General features: G+C 44.2%; 1 protein-coding gene across 2 annotated transcripts in view; it reads left to right on the top strand.

The window, feature by feature from the left end:
* The window catches only part of ST3GAL5 (ST3 beta-galactoside alpha-2,3-sialyltransferase 5), a 62,160-nt gene that overhangs the window by 22,676 nt on the left and 23,326 nt on the right, over window positions 1-16,158 (top strand). For both annotated transcript variants that reach the window (XM_068977111.1, XM_068977103.1), the window contains exons 2-3: window positions 5,693-5,816; window positions 8,645-8,759. In XM_068977111.1, coding sequence (XP_068833212.1) covers window positions 5,693-5,816; window positions 8,645-8,759 — 239 coding nt within the window. The remainder of the gene's footprint in view (window positions 1-5,692; window positions 5,817-8,644; window positions 8,760-16,158) is intronic.

Genomic DNA, 16,158 nt, shown 5'->3' with positions numbered 1-16,158 from the left:
CATGTCCTTGGAGGAATGCCTGAAACCACCATCACCTCTGAAACCTCGTAAGAAACGGAATATTTATTCAGTAAATAGGTATTAGTTGCCTATTATGTCCCTCTTAACCATCCTGCTGCTGCTGCTGCTAAGTCACTTCAGTCGTGTCCGACGCTGTGCGACCCCATAGACGGCAACCCACTAGGCTCCTCTGTCTCTGGGATTCTCCAGGCAAGAATACTGGAGTGGGTTGCCATTTCCTTCTCCAATGCATGAAAGTGAAACGCAAAAGTGAAGTCGCTCAGTCGTGCCCAAGTCTTAGTGACGCCATGGACTGCAGCCTACCAGGCTCCTCCGTCCATGGGATTTTCCAGGCAAGAGTACTGGAGTGGGATGCCATTGCCTTCTAGGCACTGTGAACTCAGTGGTGAGCAAAGACACCTACTCTCTTGGAATCTATATTCTAGTGGGGAAGACAAGAGAGAAATGTCTATTCAAAAGAAAAAATTATGAGTAACTTGTCTCATGATAAGTGTTCTAATGGAAACTTCAGTTGCATGCCATCCTCCACCAAAGAGAACATTTTTAGAAATTCATTTATCTGTCTTCGCTGCCACGCCCAGGCTCTTCTCCAGTTGCGGAGAGCAGAGGCTACTCTACTTGCAGCTCATGAGCGTCTCAGTGCAGTGGCTTTTCTGGGTGCACACACTCCAGGGTGCACAGGCTTCAGCAGTTGTGGCACGTGGGCTCAGTAGTTGTGGTGCACACAACTTAGTTGTCTCACGACATGGGGAATTATTAACCCACTGGATCACGGGGAAGTCCCAAACAGAGCATTAAAGACAAAGGAATTGAGTGGACACAATGCAGATGGTATAGAGATGAGCAACACTAGAAACCCCTGGGTTCTCCGAAGGAGCACCTTAGCACCACTTAGCTGTGTGTCAGCTGTAAGTCTGTGAAGACAACTCAGCTTGGCCCTCCTTTTGTTGTGTGGAGGGACATGGAATCTAATGGTTCCTGCTAAGTTGAAAGAAGATATTCCAGCCCAAGTGAAACTTCATATGGGAAATCAAATTCTCCTGGTTTGAATGGATATACCACAGAACATGATCACATGTATATATACCTATGATTTTACAAACCAGCTTTTTTTCTTACAGTATCTTTCTGTGTCAATAAATGTAGGCACTGAATACTTTAAGCAAGAGCTTCTCAAACTAAATGTTTATATGAATCCTTTGATTCAGCAGGAGTGGGGGGTGGTGAGCAGTTCTGAGATTTCATGTGTCTAACCTCTTCTCAGCAGAGGATGTGGTCACAGATTCTGCTTCATATATCAAGGCTTTAACAGCCACGGGGAATGTTCCATATGATTTACACCACAAGTTAGCAACAAATTACCTATTGCTAGGCATGCTAGAAGGGCTTCCCAGGTGGTGCTAGTGGTAAAGAACCTGGTTGCCAATGCAGGAGACCTAATAGACACAGGTTCGATCCCTGGGTTGGGAAGGTCCCCTGGAGAAGGAAATGGCAACCCACTTCAGTATTCTTGCTTGGAGAATCCCATGGACAGAGGAGACTGGCAAGCTACAGTCCCTGGGGTCTCAAAGAGTTGGGCACAACTGAAGTGACTTGGATGCACGCATGCAGGCATGTTAGATAGTTCAGTAGAATTTACATTTTACTCTTTGCTCTTATAATTGCTGTTCACATTCAGTTTCACTTTGAATCTTAAATATCATTGGTAAAGTACATTTTGGTGGTGGGGAGTTTATCTTGTTTGATGACAGACTATAGGCGTATAACACACGTTCATTCCATGTGGGATGTTTCTTTCTTTCTTTCTTTTTTGGCTGTGCTGGATCTTTGTTGTGGCATGCAGGCTTTTCAAATTTCAGCATGCAGGTTCTCTAGTTGTGGCACATGGGCCTAGCTGCTCCACGTCATGTGGGATATCACTTTCCAAACCAAGGATCAAACCCTCATCCCCTCTGATGGAAGGCAGATTCTTGACCACTGGACCTCCAGGGATATTCCTGGGATGTTTCTGAAAGTCCTGCTCTGTGCCAGGTCCTACCCCTGCAGCTCAGTCATCCAGGCAAAAGGGTAGAGGAGACCTAAAATGTACACAGGAAATTTCAGTTCATAATGGTAAACAGAGATAGGGGAGTGCCCAGGGGTGATGATGGTGTTTAAAATGAGTTTCACAGAGAAGGAGAGGGTTTAAGGATGAAGGAGCTTCCCTGGTGGCTCAGACAATAAAGAATCTGCCTGCAGTGTGGAAGATCCAGGTTCGATCCCTGATTCGGGAAGATCCACTGGAGAAGGGAATGGCAACCCACTCCAGTATTCTTGCCTGGAGAATCCCATGGACAGAAGTGCCTGATGGGCAGCAGTCCATGGGGTTGCAGAGTCGGACAAGACTGAGTGACTAGCACTTCCACTTTTGCAAGGGGAAAATGGTGCGGAGAATGGGGACCGGGACCCTGGAGTCCTGCGCCTTGCACGGGGGAGTTGATGATTGCAGAGGTAGGGATGGAGGTATGATTCCAAGGCACCCAGTCTGTGGTCTGCAGACTGAGTGAAGGAGCAGCTGGGCCGTCACCGTGGGGAGGAGAGACCCATGAAGGAAGCTGGGCATTTAGAAGGGGGCTCGGGAGAGAGAGCCTGCCCAGAAACTGACAGGGCAAGCACAGGAGGGGCTTCCAGAAGACGCTGCCTGTCCAGAGACCCCAGGAAGGAACATGGACAGGATTCAAGAAGGGCCTCGATGGGGCTGGACTGGAAAGCTGTGGCCAGAAACCAGAGTGCCTAAAGATACAGCTTAACTAAGCCCTGAACCATTGGGGTGGAAGCCTGGAAGGCAAGGGCAGGGGCCAGCGACCAGGGGGCTGCTGTCACCCTGTGCCGAAGCCTGTACTTGTCACAGAACTAGAGGTGCCGTCCCCTCTGTTGGGTAGAAACCTAGGATGCTGCTGGAGTTACCTGCGGGCAACTCCATCGCCTCTGCTCCTATGTCATACAGGAACGCCGCTCAGTCGTGTCTGACTCTTTGCGGCCCCATGGACTGTAGCCTACCAGGCTCCTCTGTCCATCGGATTTTCCAAGCAATAGTACTGGAGTGGATTGCCATTTCCTTCTCCAGCGGATCTTCCTGACCCAGGGATCGAACCCGGGTCTCCCGCATTGTAGACAGACGCTTTACCGTCTGAGCCACCAAGGAAGGCTGCCGCCCCCGTCCTTGCCTTCCAGGCTTCCACCCAGATGGTCCACATTCGCAACTCAGCAGGAAGCCGGGTGGCACAATGGAGTCTGGGAATGCAGTTTGCAGGTTTCAGTCTCAGTGGCAGAGAGGATGAGAAAGAGAAGGGGGAGAGAAGAGGCCAGAGCCCACAGCCCTGTCCAGGGCGCCAGAATCCAGATTCTAATAGCACCATCTGCTTTGTTCTCGGGAGGTCCACTCAGGCATGAAGTGTCATTCTGGTAATAAAAACACAGGCATCATAGAAACTTCCACTTTATAAATGTCTTGATCATAAGCAGCCCCTTGGGAACCTCTGCTTGGCTGACTGTGTGTCCAAGTAACCACAGAGTTATGGTGGTTGAAAACCTTTCAGGGTCTCAGTTGATCTCATTTCTCCTTTAAAAAGAATTCAATAGATTCTTCAGCAGAAGTTTGCTCATGAAGCCCCTGGCATGGTTTTGTTTTGTTTTGTTTTTTAATATTCAAATGGAGTGACGCAAGTCTATGAAAATTCTTACATTCTAGTGCTGCAGGGTTAGAATTGGGGAGTGTTAATGGTAGCAAAACATCAAATACTTGAATGTCAGTTTGAGAAAAGTTTTTTTCAAAGAAAATGTCACAATACTAATGGGGGAAATGAAGTGAATAATGAGATGTTACTTCCTTCTGCTACAAGACTAAGTATAGTAAAGATATGATTTCCTAAATTAATATATAAACGTACCATAATGCTATAGGTAGGTGCCTGTACTAGCTGAGATTTAAGTAACAGTTGCTTAAATAAGACAGAAGTTTATTTCTGTCATGCAAGAGTCCAGAGACAGGTGGTCCAAGGTGGATTGGTGGCCCTGTCCACAGGGGTGGCTCAAAGACCCAGGTCTCTTCTCTCTCCTCCATCTCTTGGGCAATGTGCTGTGTCCAGAGTGGCTCATAAGGTGTCAGTATTTCAGCCATCAGGAAGAGGGATAAAGGAGAGAGCGGAGTACACCAAGAGATGCACCCTCAAGTTGTACAAGTCACTTTTGCTTGTTTCCCACTGACTAGAACTTAGCCATGAGACTGTACTTAGCCCCTGGGGAGGCTGGGAAATGTAGTCTTTATTCTGGGAGGCCATGTGCCCAGCTGAAAATCCAGAGTTCTGTTCAACTGAGAGGAGGGGGGAAACTGATATGAGGGGGAGATGTTTTGATGTCTACTGCAATACCCATTAGAATATTTCTTAAAAATTGAGAATCTGAGAATAAAATTAATTCAAAAGATTAAGTAAGCAGCGTGCCTGAGAACATACATATTTTTTTAAAGAAAAACTTCTTTTAAAATTACCATGTTTTCTTTTTCCCTTAGTGTAACCCTCTTCCTCTGTGTACATTCCTTTTCTTTTTTATGTACACTTTCTTTTTAAATTTTTATGGTAGAAAATTTCAAATATCATTGAGAATTGTATAGTGAGCCCTGTGTACCCATTGCTTAGATTCAGTAGCAATTTAAGGTTCATCTTGTTTCAGCTATTCCCCCACACACTTCTCCACTTTCTGTTTTTTGAAGCAGTTTTCATATCTCCTGTTTCGTCTGTAAATAGTTCTGTATGTGTCTCTAAAAGGTAAAGGCTCAAAAAATAAATTAGACCTAATTTTGGGATAGTTGTAGAGTCACGTGCAGTTGTAAGATATAACACAGATTACTCCTTTTCCCCCCAGTGGTGTGTGTCTGTGTGTGCTCAGTGGTGTCCAACTCTTTTTGACCCTATGGACAGTAGCCCTCCAGGCTCCTCTGCCCATGGGATTTCCCAAGCAAGAATGGATTGGAGTGTGTTGCCACTTGCTACTCCTGGAGATCTCCCCAATCCAGGAATCAAACCCAAGTCTCCTGTATCCCCTGCAGTGGCGGGCGTATTCTTTACCAGAGAGCCACCTGGGAAGCCCTTCCCCCTAATGGTAGCAGAACTGTAGACTATTGAAGCTGGGATATTGACAGGCATATAGTCAGGAGACAGAATATTTCCATCCCCACATGGACCCCTCATGTTGCCTTTCCATAGCCACTTCCATCATTCCTTCCCTTACTCCTGACCACTACTAATCTGTTTACATTTCTGTAATTTTGTCATTTCAGGAACATTATGTAAATCGAATCCTATACTGCGTAACCTTTCAGTATTGGCTCAGCTTGAGATTCGTCCAGTTACTGTGTCTATCAATCTGTCACTCCTCTTTCTGGCTGAGTAGTATTACATGGTACGGCTGTACAGCATCAAGGCTCCTTAGGGAATTCCTGGTGGTCCGGTGGTTAGGACTCTCTGCTTTCACTGCTGAGGCCCCAGGTTCAATCCCTGATCAGGGAACTAAAATTCTGCAAGCCACACAATGTGCCTCCCAACCCCACCCCTGCGAAAAAAGTTTCTTTAAAAGCATCATCTACCAAACTTATTTGCCTCTTCCCCTCCTCCTCCCTCTCCTCTCTTCACAGCAATGCCAAGTGACCACAGCCGTGTGAAGCTAAGAAGCGATTGCTCACGGCCCTCCCTGCAATGGTACACCAGAGCTCAGAACAAGATGCGAAGACCCAACTTGTTGCTAAAAGACATCCTCAAGTAAGACTGGGCCCTCGGGCCACAAGATGCCTCTGATTTGGGCAGAACTGGGAGAAAAATCCAGTGAGAGCTCCTTGGCCACACCTGGTCACAGTCGTTTAAAGGCATGTCTGAGTCAGGTTCAGAGCACATGTGCCCCAGGTGCCTGCATCGAGTCGTGCTTGGTGGTGGTGCAGTGCTGGCCTAGAGGGTCTCCAGGCCCTGCAACTTCCAGGTCACAGCCCTTCCCACTGCTGTCCAACAAAAGAGGGCTTCCCCCTCGCTATTTCCAGTGAGTCTAAAAATGCGGTTAATTAAAATTCCCTACAGGCATTTGAATAACATTTAACATTAAACACTAAAAAGCATGAGAAGTATTCCAGCCAGGTCACCCTTCCATCCTAATAAGAGGTGTGAGTGTGAGCATGCGCATTCAGTCGTGTGTCTGACTCTTTGCAAACCCATGGACTGTAGCCCTCCGGGCTCCTCTGTCCTTGGGATTTTCCCGGCAAGAGTACTGGAGTGGATTGCCATTCCCTTTTCCAGGGGATCTTCCCAACCCAGGAATAGAACCCGGGGCTCCTGCCTGCAGGAAGATTCTTTACCACTGAGCCACCTGGGAAGTCATTAATAAGAGAAAGAACTGTTAAAGGGGGGATCTTGTCGGTTTATTTGGTACCAGCGAAACCAGGTGGTAAATTACCCTTTTTTTTCATGTCTCTGGGTAGAAATCCAACACTGAAATCTAGTCTCTCACCTTAATTTTACAAATTTGGGAAGGAGATGGGTAGAAAAGAAAGTGTATATTAATAAACATCTCTTTTTATCATCAACCAATAATTATCAAGGCCTGGCCCTGTGCTGGATACTGGCCAAGTGGGAGATAGACCTAGGACCAGAACTCCATACAGTGTGGATGGGACAGACTCACAGCCAGGAATTACAGTGCAGCAAAATCAGTGCTGTAGACACTGAACCTACTATTAACCTTTTCTTCCTTCCTATTTTTTTTTTTTTGGTCCATGCTGCATGACTTATGGGATCTTAGTTCCCCTGATCCCCTGCATTGGAAGCTTGAAGTCCTAACCACTGGACTCACTAACCCTTTTTTTCTTTTCTAATCAAAATAAGGGAATTATTAATGTACTGAATATAATACCTTTACTGAAGGCTGAAGAAAGGAATAGGTAATAACTGCCTTCACAAGATACAAAACAGATTAAAGGTACTCATCATGTCTGCTCCCACACTTCCTCTTTCCACTTAAAGATGACTAGTATTACCAGTCTTATGTATGCAACAAATACTGTGTGTATGTGTTTCCCTCCCTACACCTTCAGTTTTTTACACAAATGGTTGCATCCCACTCACCCATTTTTACACAAATGGTTGCGTCCCACTCACTTCTGTATTTGATCCCACAGAAGAATTAAGATACTTGTTCAGGTTTCATGGTGGACTCTATTGAAATGAGAATCAAGAAGTCTTTTTTAAAAATTTGTTTTTAAATTGGAGGAAAATTGCTTTACAGTGTCGTGTTGGTTTCTGCCATACAATAGTGCAAATCAGCCATAATTATACATATATCACCTCCCACTTCCTAGTGATACTTTCTTGCATCATAATCCTCAGATACTAGGAAATATTTCGCACTATTGTGTACAGTATACTATGCTAGATGCTGTATTTTTTAAACTGTCTCTTTCTTTAAAAAATAGATTATTTTCCCCTTAAGGTTATTCCTTCACTTTGTTTTTTCAATAACACAAATCATTTAAAGGAGTGTTTCTTAAACTTGATTTAAATTTTTTTAACCTTTACTTTGTCAGTAACCCTTGGGGAGCTTAGTAAAACGAGATTTCTTAGGAATTCCCTGGCAGTCCAGCAGTTAGGACTCGTCATTTCACTGCCTGGCCCCGAGTTCAGTCCCTGGCTGGGGAACTAAAATCTCATAAGCCTCATGGCCTGGCCAAAAAGAATGAGATTTCTAGAACCAGGACTAAACTCAGTTATTTTCTCCCAGTGTGTGTGTGTGTGTGTGTGTGTGTGTGTGTGTATTTTAAACTGTAAAATAGTTTTAATTTATCAGTCTTTTAAAAAAAATTTATCAGAGTTTTAAAAATTGTTTTCACAGATGGTCTTCAGGGTGACAAGTGGTACTGCCTTAGTTCATTCTGTCTCGTTTCTGGGTATAATTTTTTAGAAGAATAATAAGTAGGTTATTTACTTTGTTTTCTGTTTTTATGGACGAGCTCGCAGTATATTCTCCAAGCCTCTTTTTTATTATGGTAAAATATCTTAGATTTACTGTTCTAACGATTTCTAAGTGTACCGTTTCATCGGCATTAAGTTCATTCACACTGTTATACAACATCACACCATCCACCTCCAGAACTCTTGATCCTTTGTACCCATTAAACACTACCCCCTCCTCTGCTTCCTCTAGCCCCTGGCAATCAACATTTTAGGTTCTGTTTCTGTAATTTTGACTAGGTGCATCTCATGTAAGTGGAATCTTAAAGAATTTGAATGGCTATTTTAAAGTAGCAAACAATTAAAGCTGAGATTCTGTAGCTCAAATTTTATTAATTTTTTTGAAGTCCAATAATTTTTATTGTGATTCAGCTTTTACTGTGGTGCCTTTGCAGAAGAAAATTTTTTACTCATAAGTGACTCATTTATCTTGTTAGGAAAATAAGAAATGCCGCCCTACTAGGTCATCTTAAAGGCTGTGCTTTCTTGCCATGCGTCAGACAAACTCAATTTGGGTTAGGTTTTCAGTTATTTCACGTGTTCTCTCTTGATTATTCCATGACAGTATCATTGTGCCTCATTAATCTTTTTTCTAGGTGTACACTGCTTGTATTTGGAGTGTGGATCCTTTTTTATATCCTCAAGCTAAATCATACTACTGAAGAATGTGACATGAAAAGAATGCCTTACATGGATCCCGATCGCATAAAGGTTAGCTATTCCATCAGTGTGGTTTAAATTAGAATAGTTCCAAGTGTATACTTAAATAGTAATATCATCTCTAAAGTGTTATAAGTAAATGTTCATGAACGTTATAAGCAGAAGGGAAATCATTTAACCTTTGTACTTCAAAGCACCCACCTTACCCTCATTGTTCTTCCTTCATTCATTGATGTCATGGGGTGAGGTTTTGAGCACTAGGGATGGGTTTTGTGGAAGACAGTTTTTCCATGCCCTGGGGTGGGAATGGGGATAGTTTGGGGATGATTCAAGCATATTACATTTGTAATATCACTGCTGATCTGACAGAGGCGGAGCTCAAGCAGTAAGGTGAGCAGTGGGAAGCGTCTGTAAATAGAAATGAAGCTTTGTTTGCTTGCCAGCTGCTCACCTCCGGCCATGTTCTAACAGATCATGGACTGGTATTGGCCTATGGCCAGGGGGTTCATGAAGTTAATATGCTGTGATCCTATCAATGTAAATGTTCTTAAAGCAGATCAGAAAGAAATTCTTTTCCTATTGTTTGTCATTTCTGTGTTTAATTTTTTTGTTTTAATGATTTCACATTGTATTTCAGGATTTTTCCTTCAATGTGTATTTATTTTTTAAAATCAGTTGTCATATTAAATGCTAATTCCGCTGATTGAGTTGCAAATTATCTGATAATGTTCAGCCCTGGACAAAAGATGAGATGATTTTAAGTAAAGTAGCATGGTATTAATGATGACTGACACATATGGGTGCTTTACATATATTATCTTTATAAATTAAATTACATTTAATTGTCATGCAGTGTTCTTTGCATCTTACAGATGAAGCCCTGAGAGGTTAAGCTGCTGGCCCAAGTTCACACTTGGTTTCAGTTCAGTCGTTCAGCTGTGTCCATCTCTTTGCAACCCCAAGGTCTGCAGCATGCCAGACTTCCCTGTCCATCACCAACTCCCAGAGCTTGCTCAAACTCATGTCCATCAAGTCAGTGATGCCATCCAACCATCTCATCCTCTGTTATCCCCTTCTCCTCTTGCCTTCAATCTTTCCTAGCATGAGGGTCTTTCCCAGTGAGTCAGTTCTTCTCATCAGGTGGCCAAAGTATTGGAGCATCAGCTTCAGCATCAGTCCTTTCAATGAATATTCATGACTGATTTCCTTTAGGATTGACTGGTTGGATCTCCTTGCAGTACAAGGAGTTCTCAAGAGTCTTCTCCAACACCACAGTACAAAAGCATCAATTCTTTGGCTCTCAGCTTTCTTTATGGCCCACCTTTTGCATCCATACATGACTACTGGAAAGACTATAACTTTGACTATGCCAACCTTTGTTGGCAAAGTAATGTCTCTGGGTTTTTAATATGCTGTCTAGGTTGGTCATAGCTTCTCTTCCAAGGACAAGCATCTTTTAATTTCATGGCTGCAGTCACCATCTGCAGTGATTTTGGAGCCCAAGAAAATGAAGTCTGGCACTGTTTCCATTGTTTCCTATCTATTTGCCGTGAAATGATGGGACTGGATCCATGATCTTCATTTTTATGAATGTTGAGTTTTAAGCCAGCTTTTTCACTCTCCTCTTTTCACTTTCATCAAGAGGCCCTTTAGTTCCTCTTTGCTTTCTGTCAAAAGGGTGCTGTCATCTGCATATCTGAGATTATTGATATTTCTCCTGGCAATCTTGATTTCCGCTTGTGCTTCATCCAGCCTAGCATTTCACATGATGTTTAGTTTAGTTAGCTAGTTTAGTTAATCTACTATAGTGTGTGTGTGTGTGTGTGTGTGTGTGTGCGCGCGCGCGCGCATGCGCACACTCAGTCATGTCTGTGACTCTTTGTGATCTGATGGATTGTAGCTTACCAGGCTCCTCTGTCCATGGAATTTTCCAAGCGAGAATGCTGGAGTGGGTTACCATTTCCTTTTCCAGGGGATCCTCCTAACCCAGAGATTGAACCCACATCTCTTGCGTATCCTGCGTTGGCGGGTGGATTCTTAACCACTGCATCACCTGGGAAGTGCATATACTGTGGAGCTGTTCTAAAAATGATTTCGCAATAGAAGTTCATTTGACCCTCATTATAGTCCTGGAGATAAAGCTATTATTATTGTTACCCCTATCTGATAGCTGAGGATATGTAGGAACAGCAAGATTAAGTAACCTGTCTAAGGTTACCTGAGTGCTCGAGTCAGGGCTTGGACCCAGCAGTGTGGTTTCAGAGTGCAGGCTCCTGATGACTCTGCTCCTTGCCTGGGTAGAGTGTCCACAAAGAAGAAGCCAGAAGTTATAGGTAGTGTGATGCAGAGAACAGAGAGCTTCAACTTTGACCTGGTTTCAAATCTAAATGCCACTCAATTACAGTGAGACCTTGGGCAAGTGACTTAATTGTTTGGTGTGCATGCCTGCTAAGTTGCTTCAGTCATGTCTGACTCTTTGTGACCCCTTGGACTGTTGCAGCCTGCCAGGCTTCTCTGTCCATGGGATTCTCCAGGCAAGAATATGGGAATCGGCTGTCATGCCCTCCTCCAGGGTATCTTCCCAACCCAGAGATTGAACCCCAGAGTCCCTATTTTCTCAGTTGTGGGGCACCAATAACATCATCTGTGAAATGGAGTGATCAGAGTTCAGTAAGATAACAGGCACAGAGCCCCTTTTCTAGTTCTGATTTTTACTCATGTGTTTCTAATCTGTATATGCTTGGAAATGCCTCAGATTTTTTTGGGGACAAACAGGTATAAACACATACATGAAAAGAGCATAGTTAATAAATCCACACATGGCTTGTGTAGAACCCTTGTGTCTCAGGAGTTTTGCTGATCATGGGGCCTTTCTTTCCTGCTGTTTCTGTCCTCAGACGTTTGCCGACTCCGTTCATCCCGGCAGCATGACTTGGTTCCTGCCAGTCTCTTCAGCCCCTGTGTCACCCCACCATCCTAGCCCTGCCTGTATCAGGCACACACAAAAAAAGCCCCTTAATCTACAATTAAGTTGTAGATCTTCTAAGAAGAAAAACCTATTCAAATTCCCCACCCAATTTTTAACTGGGTTATTTGTCTTTTTATTACTGAGCTGTATTAAATTCCAGAGGAAGGAGAGAGGTTACGTGAACCACAGTGCAACATCTCCTCTTTGAACTCCAGATTGTACAGAAAATCCATGGTTAAGTTTTAACAGGCAATTCTTTGAGGACTTAACAGTAATATGCGTGTGTGTATGCTACGTCTCTTCAGTTGCGTCCGACTCTACAACCCTGTGGACTGTAGCCCGCCAGGTTCCTCTGTCCATGGGATTATTCAGGCAAGATACTGGAATGGATTGCCATGTTCTCCTCCAGGGGATCTTCCCAACCCAGGAATCGCATCTTCAACGTCTCAGGCATTGGTGGGCGGGTCCTTTACCACTACTGCCACCTGGGAAGCCCCTACAGTAATATACATTATATTTAATATTCCTTTGAGGAATAAGGCAGATGCCTCCTCTTTGACTCTTCATAATTCCCAGTAGACAGAAAAAAAGCTCTCCCTCCTCTTCCCCCTAAGCCATGCAACATGAATTCCCCCTTTAGGCTGGTGGGGCCAGTTTTAAACTGAAGTTCACTGTTGAACCAGTAACAGCCTCTCATGGGTGCTAGTGCCCTGCCCCAGTTGGCTTCAGTAAGGATTCCTGACTAGTCCTTGAGCAGGGGTGGAGGGGCCGGGGTACCTAATGGGCAGGGTCAGCCTCCCAAGCCCCACTGCCTGCTGGAGAAGGGATGAGACAGGAAATGGAGACCCAGGAGGCAGCCCAAGGGGCCAGCCACATCAACCCAGTTCTGAAAGGCTTCTAAAAGATCATTATCTTTTCCAATTAGAAAGTGCCCCAAAATTGTGTGGAAAGGAGAAGGAAGGGGGATGTGGTTGTGTAAGTCAAACAGGTTTGTTCAAGTCTCAGTTTGGAAATAAAGTAAGAGTGAAAACCTGCTCTAATCATGGTGAGATGAGGGGCGTCTTTTATTCTATTACTTGACACTTTTAAAAATGTTAACGCTGTTGACTCTGTCAAAATGCCCTACTTCTCACGGTAATCATGACTGTGCCAGAAAGCACCTGTCTCAGAGAGCACGGCCAAGGAGAGAAACAGCAAGAGTGAGATGCTGCTAAGGCTGTCGGGTGGGGAATAGCAGAATATGATGCTGAAAGGAGACAGGACCAGAGCGTGAAAAGCCTTGAATTTCACTCTATTGTTATTCAGTGGCTCAGTCCTGTCTGACTCTTTGCGACCCCATGGACTTCAGTGTGCCAGGCTTCCGCGACCTTCACTATTTTCGTGTCTGCTCAAACTCATGTCCATTGCGTTGATGATGCCATCCAACTATCTCATCCTCTGTTGCCCCCTTCTTCTCCTGCCCTCAATCTTTCCCAACATCAGGGTCTTTTCCAGTGAGCTGGCTCTTCATCTCAGGTGGCCAAAGTATTAAAGCTTCAGCTTCCGCCATCAGTCTTTCCAATGAATAGTTAAGTTGATTTCCTTTAGGATTGACTGGTTTGATCTCCTTGCTGTCCAAGGGACTCTCAAGAGTCTTCTCCAGCACCACAGTTTGAAAACATCCATTCTTCAACCCTCAGCCTTCTTTATGGTCCCACTCTCACATCCATACATGACTATGGGAAAACCATAGCTTTGACTAGACTCTGAGCAGCTCCTAAATTTAATATCTGATCCCACATCACTAAACAGGAAGAGAAACCCTCTAAGTCCCCGTTATAGAGGAAGTGAACGGAAAACTTGCTGGTGTGAATGGCTGGGAGGTGGTGTTCAGTATGAGCTCCCTACAGAGAAATCTCTGTGTCCAGGCTTTGGTGGAGACTGACCCATCCTCCCAAGAGCGCTTGGATGAATCTGATGATTATGGTTGTATATCAGCAGGAGATCTCAGAGTCATGTGGGTGGGGCTCTGTTAGCTTTGCTGACGACATTCAGCAGCTTGCAAGGCCAGCAGCCTTGTTGGACTCTGAACATCTGGTTACATTCTGCTGGTATGAGTACAGCGGAAGTCTGGCTCTGGCCAAGTGTTTGCTGTGGGTTTTGTATTTTCTATTTAAAGATGTCTCTTAATATGTAGCTTGTGCAAAAAGACTGACAGTGGTTTCTGCAGGGTTGCTACGACAGTTTGAGTGTGGTGTAGGTGCCAAGTTGCACTTAAGAGATGTTTGAAGAGAGACAAGGTCATAGTCACAGCAGTTTAGGTTGGGGCCACATGGTAGCACCATTTTGAACTTGGCCTTCTCTTGGGAACTAAAGACCACACATCATCACCCTGGGGACTGCATTCTGGGCTGTTCATCAAGGCCAAGTTTATGTCTTTGCTCTGACTCCATAGACCCACACTCACATATCTAAAGTAAGCAGAGTATTCCCTGGTGGTCCAGTGATTAGGACTCCATGATTTCACCGCAGAGGGCCTGGGTTTGATCCCTGGTCAGGAAACTAAGATCCTAAATGCCACACAGTGCAGCCAAAAATAAATAAATAAAAAATGAAGTAAGCAGAGTAACCCTGGGCTGAGTTTTAAATCAGTCCAGGCATTCACACTTCCAAACTGATCCTTCTCTCCCTGGTGTCCTTACTTTTCCCCTGGCCATCCTTCAGTAGTCTCATAGAGGTGAGGAAACTGAAGCCTAGACCTCGGGCTCCTGCTTTAACCAAGTTTACACTACAATAGCAGGGAGATCCAACCAGTCAGTCCTAAAGGAAATCAGTCCTGAATATTCATTGGAAGGACTGATGCTGGAGCTGAAGCTCCAATTCTTTGGCCACCTGATGTGAAGAGCTAACTCACTGGAAAAGACCCTGATGCTGGGGAGGAATGAGATCAAGAGAAGAGGGCGACAGAGGATGAGATGGTTGGATGGCATCACTTACATGAGTTTGAGCAAAGTCAGGGAGATGGCGAAGGACAGGGAAGCCTGGCATGCTTCAAAGAGTCAGACACAACTCAGCGACAGAAAAACAACACTGTGATAAAGAGATCTGGAACTGGGTCTAGATCCAGATTGTCTGATTGTTTTCTTCGTAACAGTGTCTTTTGATAAAATATACATGCCATAAGACTTACTGCTTCTCCTTTTAAGCACCCAGTTGGAGGAGTGTTATTGATATTGTATATTTCTCCCAGCAATCTTGATTCCAGCGTGTGCTTCATTCAGCCCAGCATTTCTCATGATGTACTCTGCATATAAGTTAAATAAGCAGGGTGACAATATGCAGCCTTGACATACTCCTTTCCCAATTTGGAACCAGTTCGTTGTTCCATGTCTGGTTTTAACTGTTGCTTCTTGACCTGTGTACAGATTTCTTAGGAGGCAGGTCTGGTATTCCCATCTCTTGAAGAATTTTCCACAGTTTGTTGTGATCCATACAAAGGCTTTGGCATAGTCAATAAAGCAGAAGTAAATGTTTTTCTGGAATTCTATGCTTTTTCGATGATCCAGTGGGTGTTGGCAATTTGATCTCTGGTTCCTCTGCCTTTTCTAAATCCAGCTTGAACATCTGGAAGTTCACGGTTCATGTACTGTTTAAGCCTAGCTTGGAGAATTTTGAGCATTACTTTGCTAACGTGTAAGATGAGTGCACTTGTGTGATAGTTTGAATGTTCTTTGACATTGGAATGAAAACTGACCTTTTCCAGTCCTGTGGCCACTGCTGAGTTTTCCAAATTTGCTGGCATATTGAGTGTAGCACTTTCACAGCATCATCTCTTAGGATTTGAAATAGCTCAACTGGAATTCCATCACCTCCACTAGCTTTTTTCATAGTGATGCTTCCTAAGGCCCACTTGACTTCGCATTCCAGGATGTCTGGCTCTAGGTAAGTGATCACACCATCGTGGTTATCTGGGTCATTAAAATTGATTCATTGGAAAAGACCCTGATGCTGGGAGGGATTGGGGACAGGAGGAGAAGGGGACAACAGAGGATGAGATGGCTGGATGGCATCACCGACTCGATAGACATGAGTTTGGGTAGACTCTGGGAGTTGGTGATGGACAGGGAGGCCTGGCCTGCTGCGGTTCATGGGGTCACAAAGAGTCAGACATGACTGAGCGACTGAACTGAACTGAAGGTCTTTTTTGTATAGTTCTTCTGTGTATTCTTGCCACCTCTTCTTAATATCTTCTGCTTCTGTTAGGTCCATACCATTTCTGTCCTTTACTGCGCCCATCTTTGCATGAAATGTTCCCTTGGTATCTCTAATTTTCTTGAAGAGATCTTTAGTCTTTCCCATTCTGTTGTTTTCCTCTATTTCTTTGTATTGATCTCGGAGGAAGGCTTTCTTATCTCTCCTTGTTATTCTTTGGAACTCTGCATTCAGATGCTTATATCTTTCCTTTTCTCCTTTGCCTTTCACTTCTCTTCTTTTCTCAGCTAT

This window comes from Capricornis sumatraensis, chromosome 1, assembly GCF_032405125.1.
Source record: "Capricornis sumatraensis isolate serow.1 chromosome 1, serow.2, whole genome shotgun sequence".
NCBI classification, from domain to species: Eukaryota; Metazoa; Chordata; class Mammalia; order Artiodactyla; family Bovidae; genus Capricornis; species Capricornis sumatraensis.
The sequence above is the reverse complement of the archived record's forward strand: the minus strand, read 5'-3'. Positions and strand labels throughout refer to the sequence as shown.